Genomic DNA, 18,606 nt, shown 5'->3' with positions numbered 1-18,606 from the left:
AGGTTTCACGTATGCAAAAACTGGGTATTAAGATAGCCAATGAGATATATGTACTACAAAGTCTCAGGCAATGGAGCTAAGACACCTCTACTAACCTTTGCATTTCCTGAGTTGCTCTTGCTTCCTTGGCCTGTTCCATTGCCCTTTCCAGTGCCTCCTCCTCCACACGGGCACGTTCTCTCTCTGCCTCCAGTCTGGCCTTCTCCTTCTCCACTTGCTCTTTCTGTTGTCTCCTCTGTTCTTGCTGCTCAATAATCTGACGTTGCTAATGAAATAAATAGAATTACCTTAATTCCATGCCTGTTAATAAAAGTTGGGCAAACAGTTTATATTAGGATCTTTCAACACTGCTGTAACTCTCTATCTTCCAAGAGAACAATCACAGTAGATGCACACTCCTGTCACATCTCATTTTGTACCAAACACACACACACACACACACACACACACATATATATATATATATATATATATATATATATATATATATATATATATATATATATATATATATATATATATATATATATATATGGAACCTCAGTTACCGAATGCCTCCCTTTCTTAACAAGTCGGTTTTTTAATAAAATTTTGAACTCATTATTGCTTCAGTTGTAATATCATAATTCAGTTCTAGAACAAAGTTACTTGATTTCAAATATTAAGACACAGCAAAAGCTGCTGTTTATTACTAATTTATAGTTTCTATAAATATTTACTTTGTTTCTATATATTTGGAGGAGAGACAGTGTAAGGCAATAATTCAATCTTTGAAATAAGGTAAATGTGATACTGTTGAAAAGCCTTGATGTAAACAAACAGTTTTGGCACTCAAGAGTTAACCCAAGCTACCTGTGGCTCTCTTGATGACCCCCAACACCGTCACTACTGCACAACTGCATTTTTCCAGTAACTTTTCCCAGCAGCAAGATGTCTAAGTGTTAAGATCCCCTTCATTTCGGTGGGAAGTGGGTTATATATATATATATATATATATATATATATATATATATATATATATATATATATATATATATATATATATATATATATATATATATATATATATATATATATAGTTGGACAGTAAGAATACTGCCACTGTATTCCCTGTGCATCATAAGTGGCAAAAAAAAAAGGGATGGACTGAGAGGTCTTGGGACCCTTTCCTCTGTAATTAATATCCAATGAAGACAAAGGCACTAAAGAGGGGGAGGGAAGTGATTTTGCTTCCTGAATTCCAAGACTTCATTCACTGAACCCCAAGGATCATTGAATGTGTAAATGTAGTATGAATGTGTGTAAGAATGAGATGGGGAGAATCTTTGTTGAGTGGAAGCTTGACAAACTAGCTTTCAGTGAAGTCAAAATTAAAGGCAGAGGTGAACAACAGTTTGGAAGTGTGACTGGGAGGGTGTTCAGTGTACAGAGAGGGAGAGTAAGAGATAAATACCCCTACTGCTAAGTCAGAGAGTGCAGCAGTGTGTAGTGAAATGGAAGTGTCATTAAGGCTGACGTGGGTGAAGTTGAGGCTTAGAGGAGCAATGTGATGTGTTGAGTGGCTATGGGCCAGGTAGTGAGAAGGATAAGATGGAAAGAGAAAATTTTTGGACTGATATGGGTGATTGTTTGTGAGAACTAGGAATAGGTTTCAGCGTACTAGTAATGTGGAACTTAAATGCTCTTGTTGGTAGCAAGGTAGTTAATGATGTGGTAGGTAGGTATAGGGTACATGGAAGGAATGTAAATGGAGAAAGTTTGATAGGACTCAGTTGAGTGAGAGCTAACAACTGCAAACACAAGGTCCAAAATGAAAGTGATTCAAAAGTAAACATGGCTGAGGCAAGATCATGGAAGGGTAGCAGCCAAGGTACTGATGGATTATGTAGTGATCTTAAGAAGAAAGACTGGCCAGTTGTTAAATATGAGTGTTGAGAGGGGAAGGGAGAGATGTCAGATCACTTCCTGATTGAGGGTAAACTGAGAGTGTGTGGGAGGTGGAGTATGGTGAGGCACAGGGGAGAGGAGAATGTTCTGAAAGTAAGGGAGCTGAATAAGAAAAAAAGTAGTTTTATGAAATGAGCCAAACTGATAAGTTGAAAACAACTATATCATTTTATGAAAACATGACTGTGAATAATAAGAAAGATGAATGTGACCTCTATTCACATATCACAAGGCATTTAATACTACATACCCGTGCTTCTTTCTCCTTAGCAACTCTTTTGAACTGAGCAAAAGAATCACTAGCTGACGTCTTCAGAGAGGTTGATGCAGTAGGGGACGGGACAGCACTTTGAGCTAATGATGACCAAGAACTCAAGTTCTTAGGAGTTGGTTTAGGCTTATTAAATGAACTACTTGACGATTTAGGAGTTTCTGGTGCTGAGGATGATTGCTTTTTTTCTTGGGAAGTGAGGTAATTCACAAGGGCTGTTTGATCAGCTGCATGCTGCCGGTGTAATGCAGAAACATCTGGATGAATATCAATGTCTGTTTGTTTACGAATCATTGATGGATCTCCTTGAGTTTGTGATACTGAAGGGTAGTATCCCAGACTTGTATCTAGTCCTGCAGCCTTTAGATCAGCTAAACTTGTTTCTGGTAGGTGTGATGGCAAATCTTGATGTGTATCTAAGCTGCTTGGCATCATGGGATTATGAGATGGGACTGCATTTGAAGAAGTTACAGTAGACATGGCAGCACTGCTTGATGACACTACATCAACAAGATTTGGTATCATTCCACTTGATACAGCACTACCCAAACCTTCAAGCCCTGTGGGTCCCAGAGAAGTCAGCCCACTTAGACCTGTAATTGCACTAATTCCTAAGCTATGCACAAGTGATTGTGCTGCCATGCCTAAAGGCATGTCACCAGAGAAGCCATTTGACACTGAAGGATGAGGAAGTCCAGTAACATTGTGACCCACTGCTGCTCCTGCTAGTGAATGCTGCTGCTGTTGTTGCTGTTGCTGCTGCTGTTGTTGCTGTTGTTGCTGCTGTTGTTGTTGATGGTGATGGTGCTGTTGTTGTAGATGCTGAAGCTGCAACTGTTGTTGGTGATGTAGATGTTGTTGCTCTAAAGTTGGTGGCAAAGAATGGGAGGGATGCTGTTGTTGCTGCTGCTGCTGCTGCTGTTCTTGATGATGATGTTGGTGATGTTGCTGCTGTGGCTGTGGATGATGCTGTTGTTGATGCTGTTGCTGTTGCTGATGATGATGTTGAGAGTGTTGTCGTTGAAGTTGCTCTTCTTGCTGTTGCAGCTTTTGCTGTTGCTGCTGTTGTTTTAACTGCTGTTTATGCTGTTCTAACTGCTGTTTCTGCTGTTCTAATATTTTTTGTTGTTCCAGTTGTTTCTGCTGTTCTAACTGTTGCTTCTGGAGTTGCTTCTCCTGATACATTTGTTTTTCTTGTAACTGTTCCTTTTGCTCCTGTTGTTTCTGTTGTTCCTGCTTTTGTTGATCCTGAAGCTTTTGTTCTTGTTTTTGTTGTTCCTGTTGCTTCTGTTGTTCTGCTAGGTGTTGCTGTTGATCTTGAGATTGTGGTTTACTGGACTGCTGAGGCTGGGACTTTGGAGTGTTATTGCTGGTCAAAATATTTTTCAATTCAGACTTTCCTGAATCTACAAGTTTCCCATCTTCAGGTGCTGAAATGAAATGTTAAGACATTACCTCCACAAAACAATATTCATTACCATCTTAATAAGTAGTGCTCATAACACTGGCAAATCTAAGGTTTAATATTAATGATTAACCCCCTTCACTGTCATGCTGTCCCTGTCATGTCAATGCTGCTGGTGCTAAGTTATCACTGCAACTATTAGTCAGGCTTGACTCTCCTACCTTTTAATGTTTCAACAATACTCCAGTCTTTATTTTCACTGGCACACATCTAAGGTATCATCATAGGGATGGTTCCTTATTCTGAAGATGTAGTGTAACAGTGAAAATAAAGATTGTGAAATGTTGTTGGAACATAAGAAGGGTGGAATATTCAAGTCTGATGATCAAGATCCCTCAATGAAAGGTAAACTAAGCTATGAGCAATATGCTGCACATAACAAGCCGATCTTGTAGATTTGGGCTTTCTTTCTATAATGACGCATGTGAATTTTTGTTGTTTAATTCAGAGATATACTAGAGATGACAAGAGATCCCTTCAGTTGAGCCTCCCAAGCACACACAAGGGTATTGAAACACCTTATGTTCAGGTGATTACCCCTAAAGGACCAGAGGCAGCTATAGCTGCTTTGCAAATTTTTCGCTAAATTTAGCTACTTTTTATCAATTTTTGTAGTTCAGTCTTTGGTAATACTGTTTTTGAGCTAGTTAGGCTAATCTCTCAGTCTCTGCCCCATGCCTCTCACCACGGTCACACACAGCGAGTGATTCTAATGAGTCCTATTCCCTGCTCACTGCCTCTCACCCTTGCACCTCAATACCATGTGTATTACCTGTTCACAAATCGACCACCTGCTACATGTCTCAGTGTGAGTGCAATAGGGCGGGAACTTAATAAAACTGTTTTAGCATGGGTGAAGATAACTCAGGAGACAAGCCATATTCAGTCAGGTGAAACAGATGCATGGCTGGCAAGATACTTCAAGTCTCTCCCCCTCAACTCAGTCTCTCCATTATCACTACACATAGAGAACAGCTGGATAGAATTAATAGAAAGAGGAGTTGAGTACAAAGTCTATTTTATTCACTCTTCTACTGCAGGGCTAAGTTTAAAGTGTAGGTGAATATTTTTGGCGTTTAGCACTGGAGGGTCAGTCCCTAGTGAGATGGAAAATCACCACCACTGCCAATCCTTTAGGAGTTAAGCACTACATGGCAGAGATTACATAGTGAGGAGTGAAACTTATATAAGAAGCAGAATGAACTTAAACAAATGGTTTGGGAGGAGCAATGTGCAATATAATCTCAATATCCACAAGTCCCGGAGAAAGCTACTGAAACTTCATTTGAGATGCTGGGGGTGGAGAGAGAGAGAGAGAGAGAGAGAGAGAGAGAGAGAGAGAGAGAGAGAGAGAGAGAGAGAGAGAGAGAGAGAGAGAGAGAGAGAGAGATGAGAGAGAGAGAGAGAGAGAGAGAGAGAGAGAGAGAGAGAGAGAGAGAGAGAGAGCTGATATCCAATATATATTAGCTGACTAAAATAAAAATATAATGAAAACAATACACGATTAATATAAAATAAATAATAGAAAACAAATATTTTTGGGAAAGGATCACAAAACTACATAATTTACACAAAATATGAAAATACTTACCTGTAGATTGTTTATTTGTAGAAAGACCAAGGGTGACCTTTAAACTTTGTACACGAACACTGCTGAGTACTCCTTTGGAATCACCTTTACCTATAAAGACAAATGCTTGTTAATCTTTTTCTATTTTACATATTTACTTATTTTTAATGTGTCCCTATCAAATCCCATAATTAGAAAATGGCTGGAAACATTTCAACTGATGTTTATATTCTGCAAACACTAACTCCCAGAAATTTTACTCATCTCTGCAGTAAAACATCTTCAGTAAAATCATAATAATAATGGTGTACTACAGAAATAATTTTGTCTAATTTCATACTGCAGACATTTCCAAAATTTATAGTCACCAATTATAAGTCAGAAGGGAGTAAATAAAATTACATCTATGGTTAATAAGTACCTAGAATCATTTTCATCAACCCCTTCATTACAAAAATATTATCCTACAATTGACAAAATCCTCTAATGGTATCTAAAATGAAGTTCAAAAAGAAACTGAAAAGAAAACATATACTTTGTATTTGCATAATCCTTAAGTTTCAAGTTATATAAGTATTGCAGATGTAAGTTTGCAAATTTGCTTCAGCAAAAGTGAATTTTCATTTGCAATGTCTATCCCTGACTGATATCTTAGTATCTTTGCAGTAGTGCCTACAAATATTGCCAATGAAAGAAAAGGACCAGGTTACTCTGTCTAAATATAACTTCACTTCACAGCATAACCATTTCCTAACTGTTCTCTTGGATACACTCTTCTCTCTCTCTTCCTCTCATTCTCCCACTCAAAGATACCTTGGTCATTCACAATTTGTATTCCAGAGAGATCTTTCCTCTCATTCTCCCACTCAAAGATACCTTGGTCATTCACAATTTGTATTCCAGAGAGAGAGAGAGAGAGAGAGAGAGAGAGAGAGAGAGAGAGAGAGAGAGAGAGAGAGAGAGAGAGAGAGAGAGAGAGAGAGAGAGAGAGAGAGAGAGAGAGAGAGAGAGAGAGAGAGAGAGAGAGAGAGAGAGAGAGAGAGAGAGAGAGAGAGAGAGAGAGAGAGAGATGGGGGGATAACAATACTAAAAGCTGTGTATGGTACAAAACAGTTATGGCAAATGATTAAAATTACAAAAGTAATTTTATAATCCTACTTTATTATATAAATGAATAGAATAGTTAATTAACTCTTCAAATTTTAACCTAATGCATTTGAAATGGCTTAGTGCTATTTTGCCACTACTGCCACTGTCTACCACAAAAGCCACTTGTTCAGACTGCAAAACATGTCTTAAATCATCACCTGCTAACTCAAGGAGTCAACTGAATTTTCATTCATTTGTGGAAATGAACTTGCCTTTTTTTTACAATAATGAATAAGTATGAACATATCATCATTTAAAATTTTTCTATAGTGTTAAGCAAGTGGTTACTGTGATGACAATGGCAGTAGTGAGTCATTACCAGTCTTGTCTGCCAGTCATTTTATACAAAGAAACGTTAAGACTTTGTAACATTTAATACTTTGTTTCTGTTGCACCATGCACTACAGCTAACTGGATCTGAAAGACTCAGTTACTATAATACAAGAAATGCTGAGGCAAACAACTGGACTGACTGAAGTGGGGAGTACCTTTGGTTGTGGTACTCCTGTTGGTGCCAATGCAATTCCTGTATCTTATCTTTATCCTGTTAACTTAAAGCATTTAATGGTCACCACTAGAACACTAAGACACTATCCTCCTCTGCCCTTCCATAATAAGCTACATAAAATGTTGATAAGACTAGATGAGATGGCACATGGGCCATATTTTTGTTCTTCCCACTCACCATGGCTAGAACACAGATAATGCACATTGCTTTGCAATGTCCTGTAGCCCACATGTGAACACATTCCTCAACATACTGTACTCTGGGTAGGTTTGTTTGAAAAGTTTTACGTTTTTTACTTAGAAATAAAATTAGTATTTTTATGATCTATTCTTGTTACTTCCCTTGGAGAGAGAGAGAGAAAAAAAAAATTAAATCTACTATTCTGAAACATAAAAACTTTCCAAAATCCAAAATGTCTAGTCCTAAAGATTTTGGATTAAAGATACTGGGGCCATATAACCTGTGAATCTTTATATCCGTCTCTAACACTCAACTGCCATATAGTATGAAAAATGAGAAAATAACTTCAAATACATACCATGGCTGCCCTTGATTATAATACTTACTTATAGTTGCATGAACCATTGGGGTATTGTGGTTGGTGGATGATGGATTTGAGTTTGGGTTGGAAAGCTTTCGATTCTCTCCTTTTCCTCCCCCTTGATGAGGCTGTTGATCCTGTTGCAGCTTTTGCTGATGCTGATACTGTTTCTGTCATGGCAACCATTATGATAAATCCCAACTCTAATTGCTGCAGTTGCTGATTTTTTGTTACGCATGACATGAGACTATATCTGTGCCAAAAACACAAAACCTGATAAGTTTGGATTCCAATAAAAATTTCATCAGGTTCTGAGTTTTAGGCTCAATACTAAATTCAAATTAATAGTCTAGAGTAAGTGATTTAAGGACATAATCCAAAATTATCAGAATTTAGAGACTAAGATAACTATGTGATACAGAAATGAATGGTTCCATGTGGAAAGTGATCTTTTCATAGTGACATACAAAACATACAATAGGAAATGTAGATAATCCTTTTACAACCACCTCAAGAGTTTCAGGAACATTTCATAAATGTATGAGTAAGTTTATGTTGCCACAATTACTATTCAAACACCTAGTTCTTCCATGACTCAGATATTTCTTAACTGAACCTAATCTTTCTTTCAAAAACATCTCTCTCTCTTGCTGCTAGGTAATGCAAATTACTAACATTTCAAGGAATTCCTTTGTAAAGGTGGGCCATAGGAAAAGAACAAGTGATAAAAAAAGTTTTGAGGTACATCAAGATAAGTATTTGGATCATTGATCTTTCCTTTATCAATTACATGACTGCAGTAAATATACACTCCCTCAGTGCCTTCTAGTTGGACAAGTTATAGGTATACATCTTCAGAAGTTCCATTTTGGTCAGGAAGTAGTTGTATTTATCACACACTTGAAAATAAAAATAAATAAAAGTAAATGAATAAATAAATAAATAAATAAAATATAAAAAATAAAACGTTAGCTTCGCATAGATGATGACATCGCACGAATAAATACCAAGCCAGATATCCCAAAACGATGCTGACTGCATTTTCTGAAGACAGAATGTGTGTCAATGTATCTGTCAAAACTTAATAATACACTAAAACCCCAACAAACTTTGGAAGATGAAGTTTTTCTTAAAATGACAATCTTGTTTTGCATGTCTTTAAAATATTGCTAATCAGTTTTTCATAAACTGTACACTGAAAGTGCTAGCAACAAATCCCAATATTATCATTTGTATTATTGTAAAACAACAAATTATTTGAACACTTGAATATGCTGAATGTGCTCAGGTTTCACATTTCAGGAATCTGGCCTTTAAACTGTTATCACACAAATATTGAACACACCAATTAGATATATTTACTTTACTGAAGTAATATCATAGCACACCTCCAATTTCAGGTTCAGTACGAGACTAATGAAATGCTGAGCTTTACCGATATGAAACTTAAGTAATCACTGTGTATATGTATAATGGTCATTATGATTGACTTAAACAGATACTTTGTTTTTTGGAAATATGTATGTATTAAAATCTGAACCACACAATTCAAATACAACCAAAGTAAAGAGCCTCTCATTCAAACACTTTTTTTTTCTTTTGCTATTTTTACCTGTCAGGGAGACAAGAGACAGTTCCTTTGACATGCTTAAGCACAAATACAACACAACTTTGAAGATGTCACAATAGATGGATGTATCTGGGCACAAATATTCTATTTAATAATGAGTCAGTATCACATACAGTGCACATATGTAAAGAAAATGTGAGTTAGCTTACCTGTGAAGGATCTACTTTTTGTTTCTTGGGCTTGCGATTTCCTGGAAATGAAGATAACAAAATTTAGAAAGAATAACTACAAACAAACAAATAAATAAGCAAACACACACACACACACACACACACACACACACACACACACACACACACACACATACCAGCATGTGAAATTAGTGAATTACATACATACATACACACACACACACACACACACACACACACACACACACACACACACACACACACACACACACACACACACACACACACACACAAATAAATAAATAAATAAATAAGTAAATAAATGAAATAAATGAAATAAATGAAATAAATAAATAAAATAAAAAAAATAAAAAATAAAAAATAAATAAATTAATTAATTAATAATAAATACAAATGAATAAATAAATAATAAATAAAAAAATAAATAAATAAAAATAATAGTAATATGTAATAATAATAATAATAATAATAATAATAATAATAATAAAAATAATAATAATAATAATAATAATAATAATAATAATAATAATAATCATTATTATTATTATTATTATCATTATAATAAATAAATAAATAAATAATAGAAATATAAAGAAGCTTTTTTTTAATAATTTAACAAAAATTATCATGGTGAACCAAAAGCTTATTAGTGACAGATAATTAATTCAACATCAATACAAGGTCATGAACACAGTATGTATATAGAAGTTACATGTTCTTCCTTAATATTATTCATCCAATGGGAAAGGAAATCTTCAGTCTCAGTCGCATTTGGTACTAACCTGAAGACAACTCAAGACAATCAAGTACAGGATAAAATAATTTAGCAAATGATCTTTGATATAATCTGGATAAAATAATTTAGCATGTGCTCTTTGATATAATCTGTCACACCAATTTATATATTTTGGTAGTAAATATCTATCTCATTTAATCTACTTATTCTTGCTGTAAGTCAAGTTTCAAGGGGAATGGCAGGTGAAGGCCAATGATTTTGTTAGAACTGTCAACACAAATAATGACAAGACAATAAAAGAAAAAGAAAGATTACACACTAGTATGTCCGAATGTGGATTATCCTTATATATATATATATATATATATATATATATATATATATATATATATATATATATATATATATATATATATATATATATATATATATATCAGTTAGATGAAGCTGCAGATAACACCTCATATAAATACTGCCTCACAGATTTTGTGGAATGCTGACAATGTTGCAATATCTCTTGTATATACCCTGTCTGTATGTCCATTTATTTGTGTATTTGTCCTCTTCTATGAAAACATTAAGCTCTACATGAAGATGCCCAAGTTCCATCACATTTGTGATTTATAGCAAACTATAGTAAACTAGATATGTATTATTAGTACATTTGATATCATGTGTCAATTTATTTCTAACAACAGTTCCTAAAAACATCTCCAAACAGATAGTCATGACATTATTATTATTATTATTATTATTATTATTATTATTATTATTATTATTATTTTCATTTTCTTATTTTTTTTATTTTTTATGCATGCTATAATGCATTCTTCTTCAACCTCTTTTTCTTTTAAAAATGTTTAATACTTGACCTTGCCCTTAAAAATGCATTCTTTCATTAATATCTGTGTTGTATTCATTTAGTGTTTTCTATGTACTCTAAAAACTGTCGTGTGGGAAACAAATTTATATACAAGGTGGGACTGTAGGATGTGGTGGTTTTCAAATCAATATAGAAAACCTGTAGGACTTACTACAAATAAAACAAATACAATAAACTCTACATTTGGTAATTCATTATCCAGTTAATTTCTTGAGAATATTTTGTAAGTGGTTACCACATTACTGTGTTAACACATTCAATCAATCAACTCTTAAGATTATATATGACTCACTCCAGTAAACTTACATTAATATTTCTGACCTCAGTAATGATGTATTCCTTAAACTCCTGAGTATTCCTTGGTTCTGTTCAGTACACTTTAAATATCCCTAAAGGAAAGTCAGGAATTGAGGTCTGAGGAATAAATATCACTTTACTGAAATACATTGTGGATGATTTAGTGGCAAAACTAAATGTTTGACACCATGATGACCACTTAAAAAAATGTTGCTTTCATGAAAAGACCTCTGGATAATAAATTGCCATATACAGATCTTACATTAGCATTTGTTTTACTTACTGGAAACTCTACAAGTTTTCTATATTGATTTGAAAACTATCATGTCCTACTATTCCACACACACACACACACACACACAAACACACTTGCCTGTTTACCATTCATAGTGTGGTGCTACAAACATTTATATTAAATGCACATACACACATGTTGATTTAAATGATATATAGTTGGAACAAAGGATAGAAAATGGAATTTAATGTAGGTGTCACATGATAGAAATATAATGTATGAATGTAACTATATGCATGCACATATACATATGCAAACATAATCATATTCAAACATACATAAATACACATTTAATTCTCCCTCAAAATTATTTTAGTTTGATATTCAATTCCTCAAGACAACCTGTCTCCTTTCACTTTACCATGCCATTTCACATTGCCTGATGCCCTGGATATCACCAGCATGTGGTTTTCACTCTGTCCTACACATATCTTTTGCTCTCTCAAGAGCTTATGGTTGACTCAATGGTCTCTTACCTGATGTGAAGGTACAAGAAACCACCTCTGTATTTTTATTCCTAAAGTGAAACAAGACTCATCTCAGCTACCCACCCATAAGGAGGATAAAAAAATAAATGATGTCTAATACGTTTCTGAACTGAATAGGGTTTACTAAAATGGTCAAGTTAAATGACAAAGAAATCTTGGTTTATTAAGCATTGTAATTTGAGTCTGTGCCTCTGACAAGATAGAATGAAAATGTTTCTTCAACAGGATAGGAATGTGCCAAAGTTCACTATTTTGTGTTGCACATTTCTTCATTAAGTAGGTTGCCTGGGAAGTCACCTGTATGGTCAACCTTGAGGCCTCAAGAATAAATTTTATATATATCATAGTTTTCTCTGCACAACATAGTAAAGTACAACACACACACACACACACACACACACACACACACACACACACACACACACACACACACACACACACACACACACACACAAACGCGATCTGACTCATATCCCAGCACATTGCACTTCTACAAACACATGCATTCTACAAACAACCATTTCCCACACATATGATTGGCATAATAAAACCTAATATGTAAGTCCTACTTTTTTTTCAAAATCACAATTTAAAATTCTAAAGAAATGTGAAATATCTATTATGTATTTCATGGCATTATATATAAGCTTAAACATATGCTCACTTTTTACTCATGTTCAAGCACACATACATTGTGTGCACATAATTTTCTCTTCCCAAATCCCTAGCTGCTTATAGAATCTAAAATATGACCTAGTTTTCCATAACCAGGTCCTTATCTATGTTGACTAGCACCCACTGCTTAGAGCTCTGGACATCAACACCATACCATCCCTAATGACTGTTTGAGTCCACTCAACTCTGCCCTATATATATCTTTTGGTCCTCAAAAATTTAGGGTTCTTTTTTGTTTTGGGGGCCTTACAACTTTTCAATTTTTATTTCAAAATATAAAATTATTTACTGTTCTCTTTTTTTATGAATGATACACATTTAAAAGTTCTGTTAATAGCATAAAAAATTGGCATATGTGGTAAAAGTAGCTTGGCTGATTAATCACACCAATCCTTGAAATAGTGTACAGAATATATTTGAAGTCCCTGTATAAGGGGGAACCAAGGGATGAAAGCAATTTTTAACCGTTCCCTATAAACTTTTGAGTTTTATGTAAATCAAGGATGTATAAAAAATAAATAAATAAATAAATAAATAAAATATAAGTAGTTATTTCACACCTGATAACAGGTAGAACATAGAAATCAAATTCAATAAAAAATATAAATAAGAATAAATAAATAATAAAATAACAGTAATAATAATACCTATAATGATGATAATAGTAACAACAATTATCATAAAAGAGCTGAGGATGATTCATTTTACTTTCATTACATATGCTGATAATCATTTAAGGATAAATAGTTAGAAGTGGTAGATACTAAAATACAGTATCTTAATGTAATGTGATTTTCAGAATCATGTAATAATGTGCAATATTGCAATGCAATGAAAGTATGATAGCTCTCATATGAAGAATAGTAGAACATTTAATATCTTCTTTTACCAGCTTAAGGAATGCAAGACATTAGGTACGATAATTACTAATAAACTAATAAACCTGTACCAAAGGCTTCAGAAGAACTGGTAGATAATATACATATTTGCAAGCATTTTGTGATCTTTAAGTGACTGGCTAATATGTTACAAGAGTTACACCTGAATATTGGTTTTGTATATACAAGAACAAGTTTTTTAAGTACCATTATCAGCAATTAAAATTATCACCTGCATTCTCATATTTACATCTAAAATTATTAAGAATCTATAAAAGTATTACTTATTCATCTCACAATTATAAACCCAACTTTGAGAGAGAGAGAGAGAGAGAGAGAGAGAGAGAGAGAGAGAGAGAGAGAGAGAGAGAGAGAGAGAGAGAGAGAGAGAGAGGAGAGGAGAGGAGAGGAGAGGAGAGGAGAGGAGAGGAGAGGAGAGGAGAGGAGAGGAGAGGAGAGGAGAGGAGAGGAGAGGAGAGGAGAGGAGTCATTCTATATGAATGGAAACATTTAATAAGTTAGCAAATAAATGTTCGAAGGTAAAAATATACACTGTACTATGATCAGTGTTGATTTTAAATGACCACATTATTAACTGATTAAATCTGATAATTTTATTCAAGAAAAGTAGAGTTTGTCATATTTCATCTACAGCAAAGTGCAAAAATGTTGATTACTCTACATCCTTCAAGCATATCCACAAAACTCATTATTCTAACTACCTAGTGAAAGCCTATATCTCTCCCAAAAGAAAACATCTGAATACTAACATAATGCTAAAACTTGCCACATATCAATACATGTTTCTACGTTAAAGGAGCTAGCACTCCACAAGTGGTCTTCACGATCTTGATAATATTTTAGATTCCTCTTGATATCTTGATATTGCAGCTCACATTCAATGGCTTTAATTATCATGCTGAGAAGAAATGGCATGAAAATATGAATAAAAATCATTAATGCAGGTTACTAAATCACAAGTTAAGGGTCACTTACCGGAGGATGCAGCTGAGATGTAAGGATTTACGACACCCTAGGTTAACACAAACATTATGGAGGAAATGGTGTGTTAAAGTGGAGTTTCAAAAATGTTTCCAAGTGTGTATTTTCAATGAGGATCACCAGAGTGCAATCTGTGTCCAGGGGACATGGGACAAAGAAATAGTTAGTTAGAAGGATGACTCATTTATTTTTATAATACAACATTTGTATCTGCTAATAAAGACACAAACACATTTTAAGTTGACAGTGATGCACCAGGAGGAGTACATACCACTTTCTTAGTTCATATGTACAGTGGTGGTCTGGCCACGGGCTCACAATAACGCTTGGCAATGTTCAACTGATAGCTTATTGCTCACTTGAAATTAAGCAAACGCACCTAAATACAGAAGATATACTAGACCTAAAAGATGTGGTAGCAGAAAAGACCTGCCCTTACATCCATGGAGAATCATTACAATCCTTACATTATCTCACAGCATCACCTAAGGTTACAAAAATTTAATGTATTTTTTGTAGGATAAAAAATATTGTGAAAGTACAAATTCTTTAAATAAAGAACTTAAGCCTATTTTTAGATGGAGCTTTACAGTTATACATTACTGGAATTATGATGCACCATTTTTCAATACTGGTATTGAAACAGATACAACACTGCTAACATCCTCACTCTTAGATTTGCACTCATACAATCACTCACTCTTTGAGAGGTTACTGCACTAGGGTGGAAGGATGGCTTAGCTGATGTTACAAGTCTTTTATCAGATCCTCCCGCTCTCAGGTACTGGTATGCTATACCCCTTCCACCGCAGAACAAGGTATCAGCACATTTGCCACTGCAATGCAAGAGTTTTACACTGCGGACTGACATGTTCAGTGGAAGGGGTTGAATACCCTCTGCAGTGGGTTTGTGATGATACCTTGTGGCCTATGGATCCAGACCACATGAAGCCAGTGAGTGCAAACAATGTGTTGGAGGCCAGCAAGCCGGCAGCATCATGTGCTCACTTGGTCCAAGGCAGTGAAACTGAACAGGAACAACTTTGGCCCCCAACTCAAAAAACCTTGAAAATTATGAAAATATGTAACAAAATAAACCTGTAATCCTTTAATTTCACTCTGGCCAACCCAACCCTTCATTTCCCTCTGGCACTCTGGTGTGAGTGAAACAGTGAGCAATAAGCCACCATTCACACTGTCTGCCACGTGTAGGTGTGACCCAGCCTGACCTCGCTCATGCCAATCAACAGCTCCACAATGCATCTTGGTGCACAAACTCGCTGACCCCTGAACACATCCCTGCACTCTGGCCTGATCCTTACAGTACAATCTTTGTGCCTTGTTCTTGTGTCCACAGTGGTGGGGAGAGACAAGCCATTAACATAACTTTATTATAAATGAGAGAGAGAGAGAGAGAGAGAGAGAGAGAGAGAGAGAGAGAGAGAGAGAGAGAGAGAGAGAGAGAGAGAGAGAGAGAGAGAGAGAGAGAGAGAGAGAGAGAGAGAGAGAGAGAGAGAGAGAGAACTTGGGACAGCACAAGCAAAGATCATAAAGGAAAAGAGAAAGGCAGCACTGTCATGTTTGGGGCTTGGTGGATGCCAACAGCCCCAGCTTAACTTATAATATAAATAGGTTCATGTGCCAAAACCATCTGGCACACTGGGAATGAACTGACTATTTACAAATGAATAAAAAATGGGAAAAATATATCAGCTGAATGACGTAACAATATTGGTCACAATGATATAAAATCTGTTTTCCCATAGGGAGAGAAATGCACATCTAACCTGCTTCTGAGTCTGAGGAATCTGAAGATGACGATGAAGATGATGATGAGGATGAATCACTGTCTGAGGAGGAGGAGCTGGATTCTGTTAATCGTGATGTGCCTCCCCCAACTACATCTACACTCCTGTTTTCATCTGTAAAAAAAAAAAGAAAGTTAAAAGCCATGTATATAATTCAAATTACAAGTACATATAATTATAATAATAAAAGATTGCATTCAACGTAATTTTTCGATATAAGTAAATTATTAAATAGTTACTTGAATCAACTGAATCAAAACCATTCCCATAACATACAAAAAGGCTGACATATCTTTGGGTGAACAAAGTTAAAGTTGTGATGACTGCATGTACTAAATTTCATAACTTTAAACTTTCAAAGAAATTACATTATGAAAGAGAGAGAGAGAGAGAGAGAGAGAGAGAGAGAGAGAGAGAGAGAGAGAGAGAGAGAGAGAGAGAGAGAGAGAGAGAGAGAGAGAGAGAGAGAGAGAGAGAGAGAGAGAGAGAACACTGAGATGCCAGTCCCATAAAAGGGTCCAAAGCAGTAGTAAAAAAATTGAAGGATAAATGTCTTGAAACCTCCCTCTTGAAGGAATTCAAGTCATAGGAAGGTGGAAATACAGAAGCAGGCAGGGAGTTCCACAGTTTACCAGAGAAAGGGATGAATGATTGAGAATACTGATTAACTCTTGCATTGGAGGTGGACAGAATAGGTGTGAGAGAAAGAAAAAAGTCTTGTGCAGTGAGGCCATGGGAGGAGGGGAGGCATGCAGTTAGCAAGGTCAGAAGAGCAGTTAGCATGAAAATAGCAGTAGAAGACAGCTATAGAGATACAACACTGCAGCGGTGAGAGAGAGGCTGAAGACAGTCAGATAGAGGAGAGGAGTTGATGAGATGAAAAGCTTTTGATTCCACCCTGTCTAGAAGAGCAGTATGAGTGGAACCCCCTCCCCCAGACATGTGAAGCATACTCCATACATGGATGGATAAAGCCCTTGTACTGAGTTAGCAGCTGGGAGTGTGAGAAAAACTGGCAGAGATGTCTTAGAATGCCTAACTTCATAGGAGCTGTTTTAGCTAGAGATGAGATGTGAAGTTTCCAGTTCAGATTATAAGTAAAGGACAGACTGAGGATGTTCAATGTAGAAGAGGGGGACAGTTGAGTGTCACTGAAGAAGAGGGGATAGTTGTGTCAAATGGACAGAAGGTGAAATTGAGTTTTCGAGGCATTAAACAATACCAAGTTTGCTCTGGCCAATCAGAAACTTTAGAAAGATCAGAAGTCAGGCATTCTGTGGCTTCCCTGCGTGAAATGTTTACTTCCTGAAGGGTTGGACGTCTATGAAAAGACGTGGAAAAGTACAGGGTGGTATCGTCACCGTAGGAGTGGATAGGACAAAAGTTTGGTTTAGAAGGTCATTGATGAATAACAAGAAGAGAGTGAGTGACAGGACACAACCCTGAGGAACACCACTGTTAATAGATTTAGGAGAACTGTGACTGTCTACCACAGTAGCAACAGAACGGTCAGAAAGGAAACTTGAGATAAGTTAGAGATTACATTACATATAAATTACTAATTACATATAAATGAAACAGTAGCAGAAGCTTTAAATCCCATTTTTTTTACTTGGAACTGTGCTAACTTTGCAGCAGTTATAGAACAGCAGCTAATCACAATTATGAGTAAGTTATGTAGAAGTCTATGTAAGGAATCAATATCAAAACAATTTGAAAAGGTATGTTTTATACACACACACACACACACACACACACACACACACACACACACACACACACACACACACACACAGTAGGATACAAGACAATGCATGGTTGTGATAACATACAACTGCCATAAGGCACTGATATTTTAATGAAATCAGAATAATGAACCAAAACTATGTGCAAGCAATGAAATTTTAATAAAAATTTAATCAGAATAACAAACTAAAACTCGCAAGACTAACTTGCCAGCTATGCAAGCCATTGCTCACCCATCCACCACCAGTGCCACTTTCCATGAACCAACAACGTAAACATTCAGTCCACCAACTCCATGTATACAAGTAGCAGCCAAACAAGCTCATCTGTACAATAAAGTTAGTTTAGGGCACTCTATATAGTTGTTATCTCAAATGTAGTATTGCAAATGTGCTTTGGTGTATTCATTTATTTATTTATTTTTTTTTTACATTGTTTTCTAGTTTCTTGGGATCAATTAATCTTTTCCCATAACGCACATTTGCCATAACGAATGCTACACTGGAAGGAATCATATTCGTTGTCATGTACTCTATTGTGTGTGTGTGTGTGTGTGTGTGTGTGT

At 35.6% G+C, this 18,606-nt stretch overlaps 1 protein-coding gene across 1 annotated transcript in view; it reads right to left on the bottom strand.

The window, feature by feature from the left end:
• Positions 1-18,606, bottom strand: part of LOC135102039 (bromodomain testis-specific protein-like) — an 81,467-nt gene that overhangs the window by 5,542 nt on the left and 57,319 nt on the right. Inside the window, 6 exon segments of the mRNA XM_064006686.1 lie at positions 96-265; positions 2,198-3,648; positions 5,275-5,364; positions 7,477-7,621; positions 9,231-9,271; positions 16,275-16,409. Coding sequence (XP_063862756.1) covers positions 96-265; positions 2,198-3,648; positions 5,275-5,364; positions 7,477-7,621; positions 9,231-9,271; positions 16,275-16,409 — 2,032 coding nt within the window.

This window comes from Scylla paramamosain, chromosome 7 (assembly GCF_035594125.1).
Source record: "Scylla paramamosain isolate STU-SP2022 chromosome 7, ASM3559412v1, whole genome shotgun sequence".
NCBI lineage: Eukaryota > Metazoa > Arthropoda > Malacostraca > Decapoda > Portunidae > Scylla > Scylla paramamosain.
Note: the sequence above shows the minus strand (reverse complement) of the source record. Positions and strands in the feature narration are given on the sequence as shown.